This window comes from Poecilia formosa, unplaced genomic scaffold (genome assembly GCF_000485575.1).
Source record: "Poecilia formosa unplaced genomic scaffold, Poecilia_formosa-5.1.2 Scaffold124, whole genome shotgun sequence".
Classification (NCBI taxonomy): Eukaryota; Metazoa; Chordata; class Actinopteri; order Cyprinodontiformes; family Poeciliidae; genus Poecilia; species Poecilia formosa.
Window position 1 is genome coordinate 1,152,878 of NW_006800063.1, and position 23,857 is coordinate 1,176,734.

Consider the following 23,857-nt stretch of genomic DNA (forward strand, 5'->3'; position numbering starts at 1 on the left):
CACAAGTCTCGATAGGGTGGCTATGCGGTGTAAAAATCATAGGAGAAAGTTGAGTTTTCAGACAGTGATCCTCAAACCTTGTAAGTATCCTTTACTGTAAAGAAAAAAAAAAAAAAGAAAACACACCTGGAAGAATAGACTGTAGCTAAGTGCAGGCACTACGTAATTTTACCAAGAGAGGCAGGACAAGCCAGCTATGATTTATAAATAGAAGGAATCAGCATGCACAATGTCACACTAGAGGAAAGAGAGTCTGTTGAATTTGTGTTGAGTAAGCAGTGATGGTGTTTTTTTTGTTTTTTTTTAGGAGGAAATAGAGCATTTAATTTTATGCTAATCCAAAGTATTAGACCTAAGTGTGACTTTAAAAACTAGCGCTGAAGTGTGCCTCAGTACTTTCTGTGAAAGAGAAACAGAGCAGCTGGTAAGGACTCCAGAAATTCACCTGACCCTTCACTCTTCCTTCCTTCCTTCCTTCTTTCCTTCCTTCCTCTTAGTTTGTCTTTATTCAACATGCTTTGCTGTTTTCTCTATTCCCCGGGTTTCCACTCCCTTCCCCTTTGTTTTTACACAGCTATCACATGGGAGGCAGGAGGGATCCTGTCTCCCATCTGAGGCTGAGTCTGTAGGAAGCTGAGTAGCAGGGTATCATCCTGGTGAAGGGCAGCGCAACTCTGGACCAGTATTTTTCCTCCATCCCTCTTTTCCCCCTCGACTCCTCATTCAATCCCATGCATGCATCAGCCTCTTTTCATGGAGTTCACGTTTCGGGAATGCGATATGTGTAGCTTCCACCATGAACCGAACAGTGAGGAACTACCTTCAGAACTGGACTAACTTTAACACCTACATGTACCAGGTAGGGCGACTGAGCTCTCAGCAAGTATTCGGACATTAACGGTGAGGAATCGCCCACGGCTCAGGCAGCTCTCTGCGCGAGCTCCGCGTGTCCTTGGCAGAGTATTGATTTCGGCGCTGATGACTCTTTTCTAGGACTGACATATGGCCTTCTCTGCACCTCTTCCTCCTTCCTTCTCGTCTTTCCTTTCCCCCACTTTGGCTCAGTCGAGCCGGAACGCGTGATTACACATTGCAGTGATGGAATTTGCATATCTGTTTAGAACGAGGCCGTTTGATATCATTGTTTCTCTGTTTTCATATCTCATTGTTGAAGAAAATACCAGAGATAACCGTCTGTCATGCATTGATGAGAATGCTCATCCTTTCTTTGGCTGCTTTGCATGCTTGACTAAACATATCTTTTATTACTTCACGTGCGAGAAACAGGCTCCACTGATGCACAGAAGCTTCTTTGTGCTTCTCCTTTCATCCAACAGAGGAAGTTTTCCCCTCTCATCCCACCATTTTTTTTTCTTCTCCTCTGTACACGGTTCTAGTTTTGTTCGGCTTTGATGAAACAAGTTAAAACACATAAATGGATTCTACTCTTTGCCTGCAGGGCTGCAGTGGATAAAAAAAGTTTGAGGAATATTGGGGAGAGATTTAACACCCACTATGCGTGCTCACTAAACTGAAGATTGAAGTGTGAGATGTGCCCTCTTATATTGCTGCATAATAATCAATATGGAGGTTCTCAAATAACTTTTTCTGTGCATGATTTGGCAAAACCGGATACTGAGTCGTTGCTGTTGTTTTATCTGCTTTAGATTCGTTCTTGCTTTAAATGTAGGACAAAAATATATTTTGAGATATTTAAGCTGAGCGTACAAAGTGCACACATTTCTCATCAGTTGCAAAGACGAGTTCTAAAAAGGCCAAAATGCACAAGTTGAAGTTTTACCAACGTGTTCCAGTTTGATGATTTCTATCCTCAGATTATTTCGATTTTTCTTTGAGAAATATACTTACACTATTATTAAAATGTGTACTTTTGCAACAAATATTGTGCAATATTTTTGATTATTTATTGTGCACAAATGTATTTATGAAAGTCACCATCCTCTATGCATATTGCCGAACTGGTGAAGATATTTTGAAGAAGTTAATAATAATATTGTTAAATCTAAGCTTAGAAATAAGTTGATCTTTTATTGCATAATTCCACATTAAGCAGAAGTTTCAATGCTATAATAACTCAGTAAAGTGAATATGACTAAAGGTTTTTGTGATTTATTTATTTAATTTTAAAGTGGATCAGAGTGTCTGAACATGCAGGAAGATCTATGGTGTTGTGGGCTGTTTTCTCCTCCAAAGGCCCTGGGAATCTTGCTAAAGTGCATGGGATCACAACCTCTTTGAAATGCAAGACTTTAAATGAAAATCTGATTTAAAAAAACAAAAAAAACATGGGTCATTATTGGATCTTTTAACAAGATAATAATCCAAAACTTATGACCAAACCAGAATGGTCAAAATCCCTCTCTCCCAATAGCCTGAAAAAAACAAACCAGTCATTTGTTCTACGCCTTGCTATGTGCTGAGGGTCTTGACCCTCGACTATTGTGAAATGATTGCTTGGAGACGTGAACTTTGTTAAAGTTTGAAATAATTGGGTGAGGTTTTACCCAATCACTAACATTTGGTTGTGATCTACAACATGTAATATACCAACTTGAAGCTAGGTTATGCTGACTAGAAACTGTGTGGGCCGTCCCCCACTGCGAAGCTGGAAGTGCAAAGCTGAAGGAGATGTTTGTGAGTGAGAGTAACAGCAGTAAGATGTCTTAAACATTTTTCTTACTCCGACTTTAATTGCTCAACATTTGGAAGTGTGTCCAATACAAAACTAGATTGCAATTCTAAAGCAGTGCAAAAATAAAAAATATGTCATGGTTCACAACTCTTTTTTTCTGTTTGCCGATTGACTCAGTTTAAATTCAACCTGGGAAATTCAGTTCAATGTGAGAAATCCCAGACAGAGCACTGAAGGGAGATGAGAATCAACTGGAATTGCGTGGGAAGGGGATGGCCAAGCTAGCTTGTTAAGATCCAGATCGCCTGGGCATAAAGGACAGTGATACCCCATCTGACTGGTCAAATACAAAATATATTATTGCATGGCATGAATACACTGCACACCATGTAATAACCTACGAAATGTTGCCTCCAAGTAGAGTATCGGGATTGGGATTTTGAATGCACCAATAATGCGGAGGTGACTGGGATTCAGCATATTGTGCAACTGTGGTTATCATTAAATCTCCTTTAATGCATCAATTCTCACAGGAAATGTATTTGTTACTTTCCAAGTAGAAAATGTGTTGAATTTTTTGTGTAAAGTTGTAGAAAAACTTTTTTTTTTCTTCTGTCGTCTTCATCACTCTAAAGATTCAGAGGGAGCTTGGATCTTTCAGGTGCTGCAGTCAGGTCCCACTCTCACCCGAAAGAAAAAAATAAAAAGCATCTCTTAGCAGCCTGGTATGTGTTTTAGCGTGCTCCCCCACACGGATGTGGAACTGAGCACATCCCTCCACTCAGACGTTCATGCAAAGTTTGTCGGGCTCTCAAACACTCCTGCTAATGAGCCGTTGCCATGACATTCACAGCAGTGTGAGGCTGTGGTGTCATGGCAACAGATTACTCACTGCCTACTTTAGGGGCCATCGCCCAGGCAAAAAAGCGCTATGGCGGTGTGTGTCACAGTTCCTGCGCGGGTTGATTGAGGTTTTTCAGAGCAAGGTCGAGTCCACCTCCCTGCTGTTCGCCACATCAGGTGTCTCTGCAGTGGTGAGGAGTTACAGAGATGCGATATCTGAAGCTCCACAGGGATGCAGCTTCGTCTTTGGCAGTCCTTGCTAAGCCGATGGGAAGAACTCAAGAGCTAATGCAGTTTGGTTATTATGTGGAATCTTGTTTTGCATTGCAATAATCTTTGAAAAGGCTCGTGTCTCTGTGTCCTGAGGGGCTGCACAGACCATTTATATAATGGTTTTGGTTGAAGAGAACATTTAAAATTTATAGTGATCCTTTGGTGAGTTGAGCATTAAACTTTATTGTTGGAGTACAGGTAGAAAACAGCTGAAAAGACTTAACGATTTTTGCTGGGAACAATGATTTTTGTCTAACTCTGAAAGATTTGTTGATTTTTTTTTTGGGGGGGGGACTTCAATTCAAGGCTACCTTGTTAAACGAATCTTAGCAACAAAAAGACAACAAATTAAATATTAATTTTTCTTTCTGATTTCCCACACGGGGATTTCTGCCGTATTATTTGTGTGCTAGTTGTAAGTGCTGAATCTACAGTATCATTTTCAAGTTAGAACAACAAGCTTAAGTGCATTTTATTGGAGTCTTATATGATAGACCAAAACATAGCACATCACTGTGAACTGGAAAGACAAAGATGCATAGTTTTCAATCTGACAAAAGCTGATCCTTACTCAAGTTTGCATCCAACTGCTGAGTCATTACTTTACTGAGCGACTGAGATCTTGGCACATTCTTTGCTTTAAAATAATTAACGCTCTGTCAGTTCAGACGGAAAATATCTGCAAACGAACATTTTCCAAATCGCAGATTTTCATTTGGATTTACATCTGGGCTTTGACTGGGCCACTGAAACTCTGCAATGTGATCGAGCTTAAACCGTTCCATCGTAGCGCCGGCTGTATGCTTAGTGTCCAGCTGGAAGAGAAAAGTGTTTGCATGGAACCGTTTGTACACGAGGCAATTCAAAGTGGTTTTCCAGAACACAAAGGAGCAGAGATAAAACTTAAAGCACCAAATACATCAGGAACACGAGATAAGCATTTAAAGCATGACATATCACATAAAAAGAAATAAATGCTAAACTTAAGTTGATATAGAGCTGAGACATAAATGATGAAGCCATATTTGCCCCTTTTTGGGGGGCTATAGCTGCAGTAAACAGTAATGTATTTTTAGCTCTGATGTGAAGGAGCCAGCTGTTTCTGCGTGTCTCGGGTTTTCAGAGGAATAAAAACTAAACATTGACATTAAGCCTCTGCCTGACTCTCGGTGCTTTTGCTGCCTCAAACTTTTCTTCAAGGAGAATCTCTGTACTTAGCTCTATCCGTCATCCAGCTCCCACAGCCTTCTTTGTTTGTGGAACAAAGGCTTCCCCACAGAATAATGCAGCCACCACCTTGTCTCATGAGACAGTGTTTTCAGGATGTGGTACAGCATGCAGAAACAATTGTGTGTGTTTCCCCACACTGCTTGAAGACAACCTGCAGCGGGGTATGCTGGGCATGCCAGGAGCGTGGATCCTTTTTTAAGGCACCATTTATTTCAGCTGTAAGCGTAATCCAATTAGCATACATGATGATGTCACATCACCAAAGCAAGGCTGGCAAATCATCTGACGTGTGAATGAACTGGTTTAGTCTCCTTCCTTTCAAGCTTAGTCACATATTTTGTTCTTTTAATTTTTTTTTTTTTTTTCCTCACCGCCTGATGCTCATCGAGCCGCCACTCATCCTCACTGTTCTGAAACATCAGCGGACATCCCATTGGGTTTTCTCACAAAATATCCACACATATCGTAATTCTCTATCGTCACCGCTCCCCGCTTGCTCCGTTGGGAACCGCTTTAGTTAATGAGTCCAACAAGTTGCAGAGAAGATGCGTGCAAGCCGAATACCGCTCCGGTTCGGAAAAGAGACCGGTTGTCAAAGTAACAGAAGGAATCTGAGAGAGATTTGTTGAGAAGAAGAGCAGTGTGTTCAAAATGGAGCAGAATTATGAAAAATATGGACGTGGTGCAAAGCAGGTGAAGAGAACCGATTATTCACGATGTTTGTATTGTTGTACTTATTAGCTTAATGGCCTTAGCAAAGGCACTCATAGGCTTATAAATCATTTCATGTGCACACTTGCTTAAGTACAACTCGATTTATCTGTGTTAATGTAAATCAACAGTGAATTTAGTGGATGGTGACTAACAGCATATGCACAAATATTCTCTAGTCCATTTTTCTCGTAGCGCCTCCACAGCCTCCCTCCCCGTTCTCACTGGTTTATTATAAAGTATAATTACTTGTCACTCAATAAATCTTGTTTTCTTTACTTACAGCCCATTCCACATTATCCCACCCCCACCAAAGAAGTGGGATTTTTCAATTTACGTGAGCATTGTGCATGCTGAGTATGAGGGATTGCTGCTAAGTTAATGACTCCGGGCAGCTGTTGCCAGATGCTTATTCAGGAGGAGGGATTCCTGCAAAATCAGTGACTTCATGGAATCAGCGGGATTTCCTTAGACGAAAATTCTTTCATCATCATAATACTCTGATCTCGACCGCATCGTTTTATAATTAGGATCACATTAGGATGTATTGTGATGATCCTTGAGATGACATTAGTCCATATAAATAAACTGAATTGAACTGAATGTGATGCAAATTTGACCTGTTTGTTGTGTAAAATGCCTGAGATAACATTTGTTGTGAACTTATAAAGCAAAAAAGGTCACAGTTCTTCGTCTTGTAGCTGTAATAGAGACACATTTTTGGCTAAGGGATTAGTTAGGATTGGATTTTACTTTAGGAACAATATTCCTAATAGAAATTACAAATATTTCTGAATGTCTTCTTTAATAAAAGAACCATTCAAAGACAAATAGCAATTAAAAGGCAAGCCCTTTTAATTGTTCATATTATTTGTCATCAGAGGATGAGCAAAATGAGAGATGATCTGAGATACAGGAAGCGCAAATAGAGAGATCCCATGCCTAAATCCTGTTTTTAAATATCTTTGAGATTGTCTGTATGCATGAAAACTAAACACTGAATCTTAATATTTACAGCCTTTTTTTTTGTTTGTTTTGTATCTGACTGCTACAGTGTCTTTCTCTCTCTCTCCTCGTGCTCAGTCACACACACTCACACACACACAGAGCATTTTGTTTCATCCGTTAATCCCAACCTGCTTAAGGAAGAGGAAAAAAGAAGAGCGAAATCCCTTCACAAAGTCTGGGCTCAGCGGTGTTTGCTATCTAACACTGGGGGTAGCGGCATTCCTCTGGATGCCACAGACGCCCCTTTTCCCGTGCTCTGTACGGTTTTACTCTCTGACAGATGTCGAGGTTGTTGTCAGTGAGCCCCGTCAGTATTTGACTACTGAGAAGCCGTCCTGGGATTTTTGTTTGGTTCGGGGTGCTCGGCGTGTCAAAGGGAGAAAAACACAGGGGCTGTATCCGCTGTCAGATGAAAAGTGTTGGACAGGCCCTCATGAGAAAACAAACCATTTTTTTTTTGGGATTCTTTTTCTGTTTTTTTTTTATTTTTTTTTATGCCATTTTGTTATATTTGTTTATTGTTCCTCGATTTCAGAAAAATGCAGTTTTGGTTTTTGTTTGTCCCCCCTTTTTAAGTAGAGATACAGTGGGTTTTCAAAAGGCAGTGTAATATGGGGATGAAGAGATGAGCTAAAGGTCTCAGACTGTTTGTTGAGCCATCTTTTTTTTTCTTTTTGTCTTTTTTTGCCATGATTGAAAGAGACAGTGACTTAAAACATCTGTTGGTGGATTTGGTCTGAGCTCCTGCCTATTGGTCCACCCAGTGGAATAAAGGAACGTTAAATGTGCAAACTGACCCATTTTTCCCCTCTCTATAGTCACTTTTTCTCTTAGCGCTTTCCTTTTCTGCTCCATGTTGTTGCTTTTCACTGAAGTGTAGCAGACAGGTTCGGTAACCTTGCAGGCAAGATTGCTTTATATACGCTTTGTGTTCATTTGTGGGTTTATTTTATTTCTCTCTTATTCAAATTCTGCTCTTTGTGTTATTATTCCAAAAGCTCATCTTAGTTAGTGTGCATCGGTGTATACCGCTGTTCTCTTTGATGTTTTTTTGTTTTTTNTTTGTTTATTGTTCCTCGATTTCAGAAAAATGCAGTTTTGGTTTTTGTTTGTCCCCCCTTTTTAAGTAGAGATACAGTGGGTTTTCAAAAGGCAGCGTAATATGGGGATGAAGAGATGAGCTAAAGGTCTCAGACTGTTTGTTGAGCCATCTTTTTTTTTTTTTTTTTTTTTGGGGGGGGGGGGAGGTTCTGTGTGTGGTTCTGCATGTAAACAGTCCAGACCAGACAACATGGCTACTTCAAAAGCATCAAGCAAATTAGAGCACACACACATCATCATCCTCGTTCAGATAACAGTTGTAATTGTTGGTAGTTTTTTATTCCTTGTTTTAAAACTGCACCTATCGGCGTGGGAGCATTTGAACACCCAAAGGTTTTCGAAGGATATCTATAGAAACTGTCTGTCAAACAGTTATTCCAGCTTTTCTAACTAAAAGTCTCATATCAATTATTATTATTATTATTATTTTCTGAATGCAAATGATATGTTGTGTTCCACGTTCATAAATAGTTACGCTGGCATAGGTATTGTCTTGTGCAGGAATAGTTTTTTTTTTGGCATTCTTCAGCAATATAAAATGACAACACATTGCAGGCTTTTCCTACTAATGAGTGATCCAATTTGATATCATCCTATGATTATCTATTAGGATTTCACACCAACCTCCACAATGCTTTGTTTGTCTGTATGTTTTGTCTTTGTTTGTTGGGGAAAGTCCTCATCCACACTCCCCCTTCTTTTGCTGCAATTTCTGGGAGAGACTAAACGCTCACAGTGCCAGCTTTCTTTCAGCTTGAGCCAGTGTCGAGATTTATCATGAGAATGGAAAATGGAGAGTGCAGTGTCGTCGCACCAGGGAGGTCCCAGATTTAATGTGGTGTGGGTGTGTAGGAATGTGTTTGTGTGTGTGTGTGTGTGTGTGTGCGTGTGTGTGTGTACCGGAGTACTCTGAGTGAAGCAAAGAGAGAAATGATGGAGATCTGGATACCAGCTTGGACTGATGCCAACCTCACAGGAAAATCCAGCAAAGAGCCAAGAGACATTCAGACATCACAAGCGCATAGTAAGATTCACACACAGAGATAGGGTTCATTTAATAAGCAGCCACCGGATCGGTGCGCTCAGACCGAAAACATATAACTGCTAAATGACATTAGATGATGTGAAGCTTCTCAAGTCCTGGAAATCCAATCGATAACTCAACGAGTCAACAGAGATCTTTATAAAATAAAATAAAATAAATAAAAATGTCTGACATGACCATCGACTTCTTGGATAACATCTCTTAGATTGACCACATGGGTGTCATACTATTTGCCTGCAAGTGTCAAAGACATCGTGTACAGATAAACCTTAAACCATAAATTCTCTGCAAAAGACCTTTGGGTTGCTGCTATTTAGACGTTCACATATAAAATAAGAGTTAAAACTCCTGTCCAGTCCCGCTCCATTAAAGTTTATAAACTGTGAAAAGCAAACACGAAGCAAAAAATGCTCGGCCCATACAGGTCCATCTCAAACTATGAGAGGTAATGGAGCAAATTTTAATAACTCCACAGGAGCGTTAAATGTCCATCAGACTCAGAAATATGGGGTTGTTTCCAGATGCTTTGAGGGAGACGGTGCTATCTCAGTTTGTGTGAGTACGATGAAACTAAAAGAAATAAAACTCCATATCCAGGTAGTGAGCTATGCAAGATGTACTTTTGCTCAAAGAAAACATAAAACTGCAACGAGTCACTTAATTCCACTAAGACGTTTCTCTTATCATTACTGCATAACTGCATCATCTCTGTTGCCACAATGCACTGTTAATATGTGTTTCACTTATTTCAGTTCGATAATACTTAACCCAAAAGGGAGATTAGATGTTGTGATATCTCTGGCTTGTATCAAAAGGTGAGAGAACTGTGCCCTGCAGCACCGTTCTCCTCATAAATCGAGGTCTGTTTCTCTGGAGAACAGGACATGGAACTTGTCCCTGAATTGAACCTTTTGCTTGGATATCCTCAGTTTGTTGGCTCTATCCACACTACTGCCTATCTGACTGTCCTCATTCTTGGAAGTCTCCATTGTCTTTATTTCTGAACTCACGTATTTTACATCGTTCTGCTAGAGTTTGCTTCCCAACCTTTCCCACTAGGTGTTCCAGCTTTTTTTCCCCATTTCTTTGCATTAGTTTTTTTGCAGACACTTCAATCATTTTTGCCTCTCTTCATAAAGTCTCCTTTTGTCCTGATGAGTTTAAATAGTCTGTCAAACATTCGTAGTACATTGATGTCATTTCTGTGAGTGGTCAGAGGTTACTGCTGAACAATGAGTTTATGCATGGAACAGTCTGCTTTACAATCTACCTTGCCAGGACCAAGATGTGCATAGTATCTGTACACATAAGTGACATATGCACTAAGGAAGTCTAATTTCCTGAAGCAGTTGACAAGCTGTTGAAATGTTAGAAGTGAGAGGTGTACTTAAATCTCCAGGTATTGTCACAAAAAAATGCCCCAGCAGTGCCTTCCTGGGAATATAAAACTGCAGCGATTTCTAGCGGGTGTAATTAATGGAAGTGCTGTGTAAAATTTTGCTGCAATACCCCACTGAAAACATAATTTTATCTTATGATGAGCCACGCAGAGGCGCTTTCACTTGGCTAGTTTCAGCAAGCCAAGTGCTTGGAGTGACTTCAGCTGACAGAAGTTTAGCCTGCTGCTTAATGCAGATAGCGATTATTTGACAAGTCACGACACCCTTAGACTATGCATGAAACATTAAACTTTTGTCTCCAAAAATTCAGGGATTCCCTCTGTATGAAAAAATAAGAAAGGAAAAAAAAAAGAAAAAAGTTGATGCAATATCTCACAAAATGGTATACTTGTCAGCTAAAACACACACATAGAGTATACAAACCATGTGTAGGTCCAAAATGAAACACACACTTCAAAAGATGCTAAAGGACTTAATGTTCCACAAAAATTCTCCTCATTTAGAGCCGTGCAGTGCACTTTTTTTTTTTTAATACACCCACTCATGTGACAGCAACTTGAAGCATATTCCAAGGACTAAAAGTGCTTCAAATCTTCTGGAAAGTACAAAACTAAATGTGAAAAAAAAAAAAAAAATTCAATAAGCCCAAAGAATTTTTTTTAGTTCAATGATGAAAAGCCCTGGTAGCTTTTCAGATAACCAGCTAAGTTTGAGGTTTTGGAATAAGTAAAATAAAATGTCTTCACTGTGTAATCTAAAAGTCAAAACCCTAGCCTTTGCTGGTCCTAACTCTATGCCCAAGTCAATATTCCCAACGTGTGCATGGTGAAAGCCATGATGGATGATTTCTAAACTGATACATCAATGGATACTTTAATACTTTAGGACACCACACACTGCTTGTACCACATTTTAAAAATGAATCCCTTTTAATTGTCTCTTTTTTTTTCTTCTTTTTTTTGCAAAGGCTCAGAAAACATTTCTAGCACCAAATCTTTCCCATAAGAACCCTGCAGAAAGAACAAACTAAGCTGTCCAAGATTTATATCTAGCCAATTGTCAATTACTCATAAATTATTCCTCACCCTGATAGTATACTACTCCTTCTGGACTGTGTTCCCACATGTGACTCAGTTTGTCCAAAGCAGTGCCCACTGTGTCGACCAGGGGATGTGGTATTAACCTCAGTGTGGGTGTTCTGTCTGTTTGCTGTGTAGGAGTTTGCCACTCTGACGAAGGAGCTGAACATATGCCGGGAGCAGCTGCTGGAGAAAGAAGAGGAAATATCCGAACTCAAAGCTGAAAGGAACAACACCAGGGTATGTGTACGTCTGTCCACAAGCGAGTGTGTGGGCGAAGTGGGTGGCTACGTTCGAGAAAAAGGAAGAAATCCAAAGGAAAAAAAAAAAAGTCCAAGTTTAAAATGAATTGTTTCGTGTATGCGTGTGGCGCTGTAGCTGCTGCTGGAGCACCTGGAGTGTCTGGTGTCTCGTCATGAACGCAGCCTCAGGATGACGGTGGTGAAGAGACAGGCGCCGCCGCCATCTGGAGTCTCCAGTGAGGTGGAGGTCCTGAAAGCTCTGAAGTCGCTGTTTGAACACCACAAGGCCCTGGATGAAAAGGTGGGCCCTATGACTTCGGTCAGCCGGCGCACACTAGCTGATTACTTAATTAAATAATATTCAGCGTCATGGATACCGTGTTATGATGCCTAACTTTTTCTCAAACAGTACAGCTGTCGCCTGCCACCGATTAATTCCAACTCTGGAGGTTTTCTAGCTTTTTATTTGGTTAATTAACCTTATTATTGCTCACTGTCACAGTAAAACATATCCATGTACACGAGGAAACCATCACTGAAAGACTTTTAAAAAACAAAATTGAGGAAGTCACAAGATTGCATTTAGATCAGTGTTAGCACATTTACAGCGCCGCACAAAAGTGGATTGAACTTTTTCTCTTGTTGGCAAAAATTCTCAATTGGACTCTGATTATAAATGTATGCTTTAACATAAAGCACTTCTTTGTACGCTGTATGGTTAGCCTCGATGTCCGGTTGATCCTCCACACTACTCTTAAGTATTTTGCAGCCTTTTCTCCCCTGGTAGTCTCCTGTATTCATCTCCATCTACCTTACTATGCTTCCACATAAAATTCAAATCAAACAAATTGAAGTGTGCTGATTGTAATTGAAAAAAAAAAAAAAAACATGGAAAAGTTCACGGAGTATAAATAGTTTTACACACCATAGGACCAACAACTGAAGTCATTTGAATCGTGACCCATATTCTGTGTAATTTTGGTGTCTGTCAGGTACGAGAGAGGCTTCGGGTGGCTCTAGAGAGGGTGGCGACCCTGGAGGGGCAACTAGCGTCCACCACCCAGGAGGTAAAATAACCTGACGAGATTTAAAATCGTCCATTTTGTGTGATATGGTGTTTAGGATCCAGACCCTTCCACGATAGCTAATGATTTGCGTTATGGCTCGGTTAGAAACCATCACACATCGAGAGGTGGAGTAAATATTCAGCTCAGACTCAGTTATAATCTTATCCTAGCAGGCAGATAATTTGAGAACTAAAGTCAGATCTTGTTATGATGAACTGATAACAAGATGAGCCTTACTTTTTCCACAGTGTAATTCATATTTGTAGGTGTGTAAAGTACTATTTTACTGTTACGCAACCCTGAGCTGCACTGAGTTTTGTTCTGAATTTTCTGGGAAGTAAAATAAGATAAAGTTGTGGTTTCTTTGCTTTTCCGTTTCATCTCCTTTGCAGCTGAACACGGCAAGGCAGAGGAAGGATGGAGATTCAGTGGAGCGGACGGACGGATCCAAGCCTACATGGAAGGTCTTTTGGGCTGTTTTTCTGCACTTTGCTGTCCCTCAGCCTTGTTCTTTGCTTCCCATGAACATTGAACATCAAAATTTAATGCAGCTTTTTGACTGTGTTTAACGTGTAAGAGTAAAATTATTTTACCCTGTCACCTGTCTATTTATGCATTTTTTTTGTGCTAAGGTTGTTGTGCTTTATCTCATAGCTACACTTTTGCTTACATAATATCATAGGACATTATAGGGCCCCATGTTGGTTCCTCTTTTATGCAACCACAGGAACTCAGCTTAAATAATCTTAAAAGTCTTATTTTGATCATTACAAAGAACATACATCTGCAGAGATCACCAGGTGTGTTTTATTACAAAGTTTCACTTGGCCTAAATGTATTTTCCCCACTGTTAATGTGAATGTTTATGTATTTGTGAAAGGTATTCATTAGAAAGCGAAATGGTAGCATTTGGAAACAGAGGAGGGGGGTCCTAGAAAAGCTTCGCTCCTACCCGCTGTATTTTCTGTCAGAATGTGTCCCTGAAGGTTTGTTTAATTAAGATCACGGAAATAACAGCACTCTCAGCTACGGAGAAAGGAGAAACAACATCTAAGCAGCAACACGAGAGCCTAACCTCTCATAATTTGCCTCTAAAACGCAAACATCTTGGTACTTTTCTTTTTTTTTTATGTAGGTCACTCAAAAATCATGTCTACAACTCAGCGCTTTGATGTTGCTCACATAAACAGGTGCAGACAGGTGGTTCATACCTGTTAGTGTTCCTCTTTGCAGAGACTCCCCAACGGCTCTATAGACGCCCACGACGACGGCAGTCGGGTGTCTGAGCTTCAGGAGCTGCTGGATCGGACCAATAAGGAGCTGGCTCAGAGTCGCGAGCACGCCGCCACTCTGAACGGCCACATGGTGGAGCTGGAGGCGGAGCTGGCCAACGCACGACGAGAACTGAGCCGCAGTGAGGAGCTGTCCATCAAACAACAGCGGGAGCAGAGAGAGGTGAGGTTGAATGGCGTTAGAGTTGGGAGGCTTATAGATTCAGACACCTGGATGAAGACGTGCGAAAAGCGTTGAAAAACGGTGGTAGCGTAATCTACAACTTGTAGAAAAACCTTGAATTATAGGGTCACAAACGTCCCACGTTAAGAAATTTTCAACAAATTACCATCAAAGGGCTAAGATGGCTACTAAAGAAGGTGGATTTTTATGTTTTTAAACAATTTTCTTTTTATATTTGTCCATGAAAGAGACAGTGGAAAAATATATTTTTTTTCTAGTTTACTGGCAGTGTTTACCAGATTTTTTTATTTAAAATCTCTTCTGACATCTCAAAAAATTAATATTGCCAGGCAGTCCAAGAAGGTTTCTAGGGCCTTTGAGGAAGAATCAACATCATAGATCCTCCACACCATGAACATGAGATGCTTTTAAATACATCAGCATGTTTTTTTTCCACACTGGATTATTTGTTGCATAAACCTTAGTCTCATCTGACCAAAGCACACAGTTCAGTCAAAATCACAGTTATCAGTTCTCCTTCTTTGCACAGATGTTCTCTTTTTTTACACATGTAATGCAAAATGTTTCTTTTTCAATAGGATATTGCCAGAGACTGTTTAATCAGTTTTCTTAAAAAAAAAAAAAAAAAATGTCAAGGTTTTGCCTTCGGAGAACGAAGCAGCAACAATCAATCCTGGCAAACAAACAAGAAGTCTTGTATTTTTCTTTTTTTTCAACTCCTTTACTGTTAGTCTAATGGCAATGAATAGTTGGGCATTTTTGGCATAATCTTAGACTTAATAATAATAATCAATATTATTATTAATAATTAATAATCTTAGACTTAAAGGTAATCTGGAATTAAAAACTAAAAGTCCGTCTCACTTACTAACAGCTATTAAATATGGCATAAGTACATTATCTATGTTATACGACTCTTCTCTGTTTACATTCCTCTGTTATTTTTCCTCGTGAAGAGAGAGGATTTGGAGGAAAGAATCACAACATTAGAGAAACGCTACCTGGCTGCCCAGCGAGAGACAACCCACATCCACGACCTCAATGACAAACTGGAGAACGAACTGGCCACCAAAGATTCCCTTCACAGACAGGTAACACCCCTGCTAATTCACTAGGAATCGTGCAGAGATAAGGCTTTGACTGATGAAGCTTTTTCAGGGCATCAGTGTATAAAACACGACTTGTTTCACGTTACAACCACAAACTTCAATGTTTTTGTTTTTTTTCTGGGATTTTATGTTGCCAAAGCAAACTATTTATCAGTTTGGAAACTGATAAATAGTCTTCAAATTTCTTGACAATTAAAAATCTGAACAGTGTGTCTCAGCCTTTGTCCGCTCTGATATTGCTAAGTCAAATTCAGTGCAACCTTCTCCCAAGCAAAAGTAATATCTATAAAATCCAGTGCAAAATTTGAACTTGAGCTGTTTAAAGCAGCGTCTTATTAATGCGCCTCTTTTTATCATTATTATTATTTTTTTGAACGTGTTTGCGGGTGTTAGAGTGAAGAGAAGGTACGCCAGCTGCAGGAGATGCTGGAGATGGCAGAGCAGCGGTTGGCTCAGACCATGAGGAAGGCCGAGACTCTGCCAGAGGTTGAAGCTGAGCTGGCACAGAGAGTGGCAGCACTAACCAAGGCAACACACCCACACACACACACACACACAAATCTCACAAGTTTGAACCGGAGAAGGATGAAGCCATCAGAGGCATCAACAGCGATAGCACATAAGCTTGCAAAAACAGCCCTTTCTGAAGCTTACAGTATATGTACATGTCTCCCCCTGCAGGCCGAAGAGCGTCATGGCAACGTGGAGGAGCGGCTTCGACAGCTGGAGTCACAACTGGAGGAGAAAAACCAAGAGCTTGCGAGAGTACGTGTGTCCGTTTGTGTGTGGGCATCAGGCTTGAGTGCGTGCGTGTGTGTGTGTGTGTGTGTGTGTGTGTGCGCGTGTGTGTGTGTGCATCACCCCTGCAGGGTTATTCTGACCTCTAATAATAATAATGCCTATATGATTTGGCTGATGCTCCATGTTTTGGCTGTGTGCTCGCTCATGCATAAATGTACACACACACAGACGCAGACACACGCTCAAGAGGAGCTTGTCATTTTCCTCAGTGCATTGTGGCATGAATTCAAACCAAATTGTACAAATCTCTCTGCCCTCCCCCTCACTCTCTCCGCTTTAAGACTGATTGGATACTATCTTTAGACTCTGAATAATTCACGCACAGCTAATTTCCCTCTCCCTCACTCGCTCTCTGCGATCTCATGACTATATTTAGTAGAAAGACCTCTCTGAGCGTGCAGATGTGTGTTTACGTGTCTGTGATAAATGCTCTTCTTTAATGGATTTACGCCAGAACACATATTAAGCACAGTGCTTCCCATTTAATAGATGCTGTTTAACCCTTTTTCATCGTCAAGTTAATGATGGTAATTAAATCATCCTGGCTGGCCAAGAAGACCTATATCTGGCAGCTGGTGATCTAGAGCTAAATTCACACTTTATCCCTTAATCCACGTAGAAATGCTTAATTAGCTGAATAAATACGCCCACATGGAATCTGTATCAAAGAGAAAAATGTGACAAAGTTGCTCCTTTCTTTTCCCCCTCGGCTCTCCCCGCCTTGCTCGTTAGGCTCGTCAAAGGGAGAAAATGAACGAGGAGCACAACAAGCGTTTGTCCGACACCGTGGACCGTCTGCTCACGGAGTCCAACGAACGGCTGCAGCTCCACCTGAAGGAGCGCATGGCCGCCCTGGAGGACAAGGCAGGGCATCGTCACACCTTCATCCAACCAGCAGCTTTTTCCATTTTATTTTAGCTCATACATTAAATGAAGCTACAGAGCACACACAAGTGCACTTTAATAAATTAGAGTATCATCAAAACAGTTCACCTCAGTAACTGAATTGAAATCAATTTTATTCGTGTTACAAAACGAAATTCATAATGAAAATCCGAAACTTAGTTTCTAGTCAAATTTAAATATTACAACAGATCAGTACAAAATTAATTCATGTATTCATTTTAATGTGGTCGTTTTATATTTTGGTTTTTAATTTTCGCAATTATGTGCGATAACTTGGCAGTTATCCTCCAGACAGTCTTTTGCATGTTTTCATTGTTAATGAGGGTAAATCAGTTATCTGTTCACAGTTTGAGGTTTTCAACCATAACACTGGAAAGTTGAGTGGAAGGACAAACAGCAATTAAAAAGTATAACAAACAAGTTACCCATGAGAGCCTCCATTGCCCCAATACCGTAAAGTCTACAGATACACTTCTTTGGAAGCCCTTTATGTCTGTATAAATGTATATATATATATATATATATATATATATATATATATATATATATATATATTTTATTGGCCTAATGCTATATATTACGTTAATTTCTGATAATCAGCATTTTGGGTGTTTTATTAGCTGTAAGCTAATCATCAACGTTAACAGAAATGAACAACTGAAAATGTACTGTATGTCACTCTGAATGTGATCTGCGTATATAATACACAAGTTTGACATTTTGGATTTCTTACATTAATTTTTTTTTTCTTTTTGTCTATTAAGATGCGCCTGCATTATAACAGTTTTAAAAATATTTTTAATGGATTATCTCATCGTTTTTTTCAAGAACGCGCTCATTCAGGACCTGGAGAACTGCCAGAAACAGCTTGAAGAGTTTCACCACACCAGGGTCAGTAAGCCAGCAACAAATCAATAAGACTAGAACTGCTTCTTGTCTTACAACTTAGGTGTGTGTACTGAAAAAGGAATAAGTTATTTTACCCGATATTTCACCTATATCTAGAATTGCTGTGCAATAATAGTTGCTATTAATACCTTGTTGAATTCAGAGTTTTAAAAAAAATGATAGCATTTATTGTTTTAGTTGATTACTGTTTTTGAGAAAATGATGGAAAATGAACGTGCCACTTTGTTTTAATTTATCAAATAAAATCCAAATGAAATACATAAAGTTTTAAGATTATAACTTGGCAAAACATGCAGAAGCTTAATGGGCATGAATACCTTTGCAAGGTACTCTAATAAACAAAAATATTCTTGCTTACAATTTTGCCTGATATTTCATCTCGAACTTTTGAACGTTTTTCTTTTTCTTACTAGGTTTTGGCTTTTCTTATGGATTACTGTAACAGATAGCGTACACTTGCTTCATGGCCTTGTCCAGCTCACACATCTTAGCATGCAGTTTTTTATTTATTTATTTTCAATTAACTAAGAGCTTTCAGAGCAGTGGCTTTATTACTTTTCAAGAACGGCTTTTCTACTTCAGGAACGGCTAATCGGCGAGATTGACAAGCTGAGAAACGAGATTGACCACCTGAAACGCCGCAGTGGAGCGTTTGGAGATGGGACTCACCCTCGGTAACCTCGGTCTTTTCTTTCCTCTTTTATCCCTGCCTCCCTCTGCATCTTTAAATCGGTTTCTCATGTAAATGATCTCAGTTCTCACTTGGGAAGCTCCAGCGACCTCCGCTTCTCTGTGGTGGAGGGTCAGGACGGCCACTACAGCACAACTGTGATCAGGCGGGCGCAGAAGGGCCGGCTGTCGGCTCTGCGAGACGATCCGAACAAGGTGACGATTGTGTTCTGAATAGGAGGCAGCAACCGGCAGTTCCCATGCACGCATACTAATTAGGACCCAACAGACAGGATCACACGTTAGCGACCCTTCTAACCACATGCAGCTTTTTTACCAGTGATTAATTTGGGTTCATGTCTGCTTTGCCAGTAAGTGTCTGCGCTTGGCTTTGTTGTGATCATACCTAACTTCTCATTTTCTACTAACTTCTCTGTATCCCTGTCTCTCTCTCTCTCTCTCTCTCTCTCACCTGCTGCTGGACATGATGTGTGATGTAAGTTTCTTGTTCATCCATCTCTTCTCGTAACCGGCTCGACAGCTCCACAAAAGTCAGATTTCACTTTTGGATGTGTGTGCTTGTACTCTAATTTGAGTCCACGTGATTCATTCTTGAGGCTGTTTTTCTCGCAGTTTATTAACGGAATTTTTTTTTTTTTTTTTTGCTCTGTCCACGCTTATCTTCACACACGCATGTGTCAGGTGTGTGCCATGTTTGAGCAGGATTACCCGTCCCTGCGCGGGAGCGTCAGCCACCTCCTGGGCAGCGACATCGAGGCAGAGTCGGACATGGACGACGACGTGAGCTCGACGTTGCTCTCGCCAAGCGGCCAATCAGATGCTCAGACTCTTGCTCTCATGCTGCAGGAGCAGCTTGACGCCATCAACGAGGAGATAAGGTGGGATATCTCAGGCACAACATGTGACATGGTGGCCACGGGGGAACATATTACTGCCCATTCAATTGTGTGCCGTTGTTAAGTTAATCTGTCACATAAAGTGCGTTAAAATTTGTGACTGCAATGTAAGAGTTAAGAAGTTTAAGTTAAGCCACTGTAATAATTACCAGGTAAGTGTTATGCTATAATCTTCGCATTTAAATGCAAATCTTTTGCATCAGAGGAGAAACTTATAATTATTATAAACTTATAATAACTTATAATAATTAAAAATGAATGTGAAAATATCTATAAATTGAAGTGGCGTGGAGCCCCGTGTACAGTTGCCATGGTTTCCTGACATGGAAGGCCGGAGCTTTGGCTTTGCACACGCTTGCCCTTTTTCTAAGCACCTTGAAAAACTGCTGCATTACATTACTGTCGATGTTAGAGGTAATCGGTCCACGTGGTCAGTGATGTCACATCCTGTGTCGCGTGCCCAGGATGATCCAGGTAGAGAGAGAATCGGCCGAGCTGCGCTCTGAGGAGATCGAGTCCCGCGTGAACAGCGGCAGCATGGACGGCCTCAACGTGACCCTCCGACCCCGAGCCCTGCCCACCTCTGCCACCGCCCAGTCCCTGGCGTCGTCCTGCTCTCCGCCCACCAGCGGCCACTCCACGCCAAAGCATCACGGACGCAACACCAGTCACCATCTAGGAATCATGACTCTGGTCAGAGGGAACGCCGCAGTTATGAAAACACACTCAGAGTGATCAGCATTTGCATAAATGTTCTCTATTGACAATGTAGTTTGTTTGTTTGTTTGTTTTTTTTTAACTTTTTTTATAATAGCCAAGTGACTTGAGGAAACACAGAAGAAAAGTGGCGGTAAGTTTGCAAATACAGCTTAAGTAAAGTAGTCTGAGTGTCTTTCATAAGTGAGCTGAGTTGGGGGGGTTTTTGTGACTCTGTCAGTCTCCTGTGGAAGTGGACAAAGCTACCATCAAGTGTGAAACATCACCTCCCTCCTCGCCTCGAAGTTTACGGCTGGAAACCAACTTCGCTCAGTTCACAGGCAGCCTGGAGGATGGGCGAGGGTAAACACACACACACACGCACACACACACTCACACACACACACACACACCAGCAGCTCACGACTCCAATACCACCCATCAATCATTTAAGAACAACTCTAACAGCTGGAGAAAAAAAAGTTTTTATGTACCAATAAGAATAGAAGGGGTGGACTTTGAACACACAGCTTAAATACAATATAATCTTATTTCTTTCAGTAATTATATTTTAAGACGTGAAACTCACATAACATATGCATTCATTACGCACTCAGTGATATATCTTAAGGTGTTCAGTAATGTTCATTTTGAGGATTTCGGCTAACGGTTAATGAAAACCCCAAATTTTGAAAAGTAGCTAAGTATTCTGTACATTATATGCGCATTTCGTTTGGGTAAAACAGTGTGGAGGTGATCAGCCGGCGGCTCTGCTGGAGCTCAGGTTACTTCAATATAGCATTTTTGGGTCGGCTCTTCATCTTCCTTTTGACAACACCTTGAAGCTTCTCTGTGCTGCTTGACGTTTGTGCACCATGATACCATGGTCACTAAGGCACGGATCGGTAGTGCGGGCACCTGCCAAGTCCTTCTGGAAAATGAAATCAGCATTTCCATTAAACCTGACGGCAGAGGGAAGTATGGAGTCCTGCAGGATAACCTGGCATTGACTTTGGGATTAACCAAACCCAATGGACCTACACCAGCAGGTGACATGGTTCCTTGAATTATCACTAGCTGTGAAAACTTCCCATGGAGCGTCATGCAGCTTGCATCCCGTGACTCTCCACTGTGGCTCCAAACTTGACTATGTTATTTCCAAATTAAAATATTATATGTTCTTTCACTCTAACAGAATACAGTGGAAAGTTTAGCATCAGTCAAATCTTTCTTGTCACGTTGTATCTGGTTCTCGAGTGGCTTAAATGCAAGTTAGCTAAAGGCCATGCGGGTTTTGAGTGCATCTTTATGTGGCAGTTTTTGAAGCACTCTGTTCTCTCTTTGTGAATATCCCAAATTTGCTCCACAAGGTTTTTAATTATTTTAAAAACACAAAGACAGTTCTTGCCTTAACAAATGATTGACATTGTATCCCACTCGGAACATGAACATCTCAAATATGTCATTTAAAGATAAATTAAATTATTCATGTTATGAGTCCATCAAAACTTCTGATCAGAACTATATTTTGGGTATGTACCTTTTATCAAAGTAGGCATCATCTTACTTTTTGCGGGATTTGTTCTGAAAATGAATGCAAATACTCATCTTTTGCTAGACACAAACTCAAACATAAGCTTAAGCAATAATTTAATGTGTCTTTTTCACTTTTTCAAATTGGATCAATTCAACCGTGCGTCTCTCGCTTCTGCTGGTCGCAGCAAGCAGAAGAAAGGTATCAAGTCGTCTATTGGTCGACTGTTTGGGAAGAAGGAGAAGGGCCGAATGGACCAGACTGTTGGCAGGGTGGATGGACAATCTCTACCAGCCTTAACAGGTTCTCTGTAAACCGCATGTCCTACAAGTACAGAGCTCCAAATGAAGAGGACCAATAGCTGATGGTAACACAAGCTCCGGTTGTGTTTCAGATTTTGAGATGAGCATTGGTGACACCATGACTTTGGGAAAACTGGGCACACAGGCTGAGAGGGACCGACGGATGAAAAAAAAGTAAAAGACTTTATATTTGGAATACTTTGATCCTCTTCTGATTGCTAATATTTTTGCAGCGCCCTTTTTGCGCCACACATCTCTCCCTCTTAACTTTGTGTTGAATTCATTCAGGCATGAGCTTCTGGAGGACGCCAGGAAAAGAGGCCTTCCATTCGCACAGTGGGACGGTCCCACAGTCGTTTCATGGCTGGAGGTATTTCACCAATCAAACCAGCCAGACATGAAAAAGGAAAAAAAAAGAATGCCTTTTGTTCTTTGTATTGCTCCCTTCATGTCAGGCTGCCGCTAATATGCACATTTATGGCGACTGTGGTGTTGACATTTGTTGTCCTGACGACTCTGAACAGCTGTGGGTGGGGATGCCAGCCTGGTATGTGGCTGCCTGTCGTGCCAACGTGAAGAGTGGAGCCATCATGTCCGCCCTGTCCGACACAGAGATCCAGAGAGAGATCGGGATCAGCAACCCTCTGCACAGACTCAAATTGCGTTTGGCCATCCAGGAAATGGTCTCTCTCACCAGCCCGTCTGCGCCGCTGACCTCCAGAACGGTAAACAAATACACCCAGTATACCCCCATTGTTAGAGATGGTTCCTCTTTCCAGCGTTTTTTTTTTTTTTGTTTGTTTGTTTGTTTTTTCAGGGAATAAATTGCGCATGCGAGAAACATATAATAAATACTCTGCGAAAGGATTCATGCCCCCTGAACCTTTTCTTATTTTGTCACATTACCACCACAAACTTCATTGTACTTTATTAGGGTTTTGAGTGTTAGATCAAAATAAAATAGCCCATAATTGTGAGGTGGAAGGAAAACAGTACATGTTCATGACAGAGAAAATCTGAAAATTGTGGCTAGCTAAAACATTTCCCCCCATTCAATACTCGTACTCTACCCTTTGAATTCACCTATTTTATCTTTCTCTTTAACAGCAGACAAATCAGGGATAAACATATGAGAAAGACTAGATTATCAAGCAATACCCTTATTGTTTATTTATTTGAATTAAGCATATTTATATGTTAGAATGGTCCAGTCAAAGTCCAGACAAAAATCCAATTGAGAAGCCAAAACAGAACAATCTCCTTGCAACGTGACTTAAGTTGTTTTGCAAAGAAGTGTAGGGAAAAATTCAACAGCTAGAAATGCAAATATGTAAATTGCACAGCATAAAAGAGCTGTTGCTGTTGCTGTAGCAACTTAGCAAATTTGCACAAAATTTATCGCCATGGTGTCGAATAAAACCACTGTAATATAAAGCTTAGATTGTCGTGATGTGACAAGATGTGAAATATTTTGAGGGGGAAGAATGCTTTTCAAGGCACTGTATACGTTCTCTATGAACGTAGAGAAAATATATAACCCTGAGATGTAACACCTGTGTTCACCTTACCCTGCACTCAGTATCCTTGTATAACTCATGACCCTCACTCTGTATGCTCAGGTGATACTTTTTCCACAATATTTAGCCTCTTTTTTTTTTCTTTTTTTTTTTACTTCAGCAGCTTTTAATCGCATGGTTTACTTTTGAAAAAAATAATCAAATGCATACATCTACAAACTACCTGCTTACCTGCCTGAAATACACTCCTTCCTTGGCATCACTCAACGAAACCTTTGTCTGCGTGTGTGTGTGTGTGTGTGTGCGCGTGTGTGTCATTGTGTATGTGTGTGGTGGGTGGTGTGAAAACGTACACTGGAGTGTTCTTCC

General features: G+C 40.6%; 1 protein-coding gene across 6 annotated transcripts in view; it reads left to right on the forward strand.

Annotated features, from left to right (window-relative positions):
- ppfia4 (PTPRF interacting protein alpha 4) overlaps nucleotides 1–23,857 on the forward strand; it is a 60,520-nt gene that overhangs the window by 29,770 nt on the left and 6,893 nt on the right. For 4 of the 6 annotated variants that reach the window (XM_016676012.1, XM_016676011.1, XM_016676013.1 and 1 more), the window contains 20 exons: nucleotides 11,482–11,583; nucleotides 11,722–11,886; nucleotides 12,578–12,652; nucleotides 13,045–13,116; nucleotides 13,886–14,107; nucleotides 15,085–15,219; nucleotides 15,631–15,765; nucleotides 15,919–16,002; nucleotides 16,771–16,902; nucleotides 17,773–17,835; nucleotides 18,436–18,527; nucleotides 18,609–18,738; nucleotides 19,225–19,421; nucleotides 19,904–20,132; nucleotides 20,254–20,289; nucleotides 20,377–20,498; nucleotides 21,857–21,972; nucleotides 22,064–22,145; nucleotides 22,260–22,341; nucleotides 22,496–22,696. In XM_016676012.1, coding sequence (XP_016531498.1) covers nucleotides 11,482–11,583; nucleotides 11,722–11,886; nucleotides 12,578–12,652; nucleotides 13,045–13,116; nucleotides 13,886–14,107; nucleotides 15,085–15,219; nucleotides 15,631–15,765; nucleotides 15,919–16,002; nucleotides 16,771–16,902; nucleotides 17,773–17,835; nucleotides 18,436–18,527; nucleotides 18,609–18,738; nucleotides 19,225–19,421; nucleotides 19,904–20,132; nucleotides 20,254–20,289; nucleotides 20,377–20,498; nucleotides 21,857–21,972; nucleotides 22,064–22,145; nucleotides 22,260–22,341; nucleotides 22,496–22,696 — 2,472 coding nt within the window. Of the gene's footprint in view, nucleotides 1–511; nucleotides 860–11,481; nucleotides 11,584–11,721; nucleotides 11,887–12,577; nucleotides 12,653–13,044; nucleotides 13,117–13,885; nucleotides 14,108–15,084; nucleotides 15,220–15,630; nucleotides 15,766–15,918; nucleotides 16,003–16,770; nucleotides 16,903–17,772; nucleotides 17,836–18,435; nucleotides 18,528–18,608; nucleotides 18,739–19,224; nucleotides 19,422–19,903; nucleotides 20,133–20,253; nucleotides 20,290–20,376; nucleotides 20,499–21,856; nucleotides 21,973–22,063; nucleotides 22,146–22,259; nucleotides 22,342–22,495; nucleotides 22,697–23,857 lie in introns of those variants that run through there. The other 2 variants (XM_016676015.1, XM_016676014.1) reach the window with 2 other exon arrangements.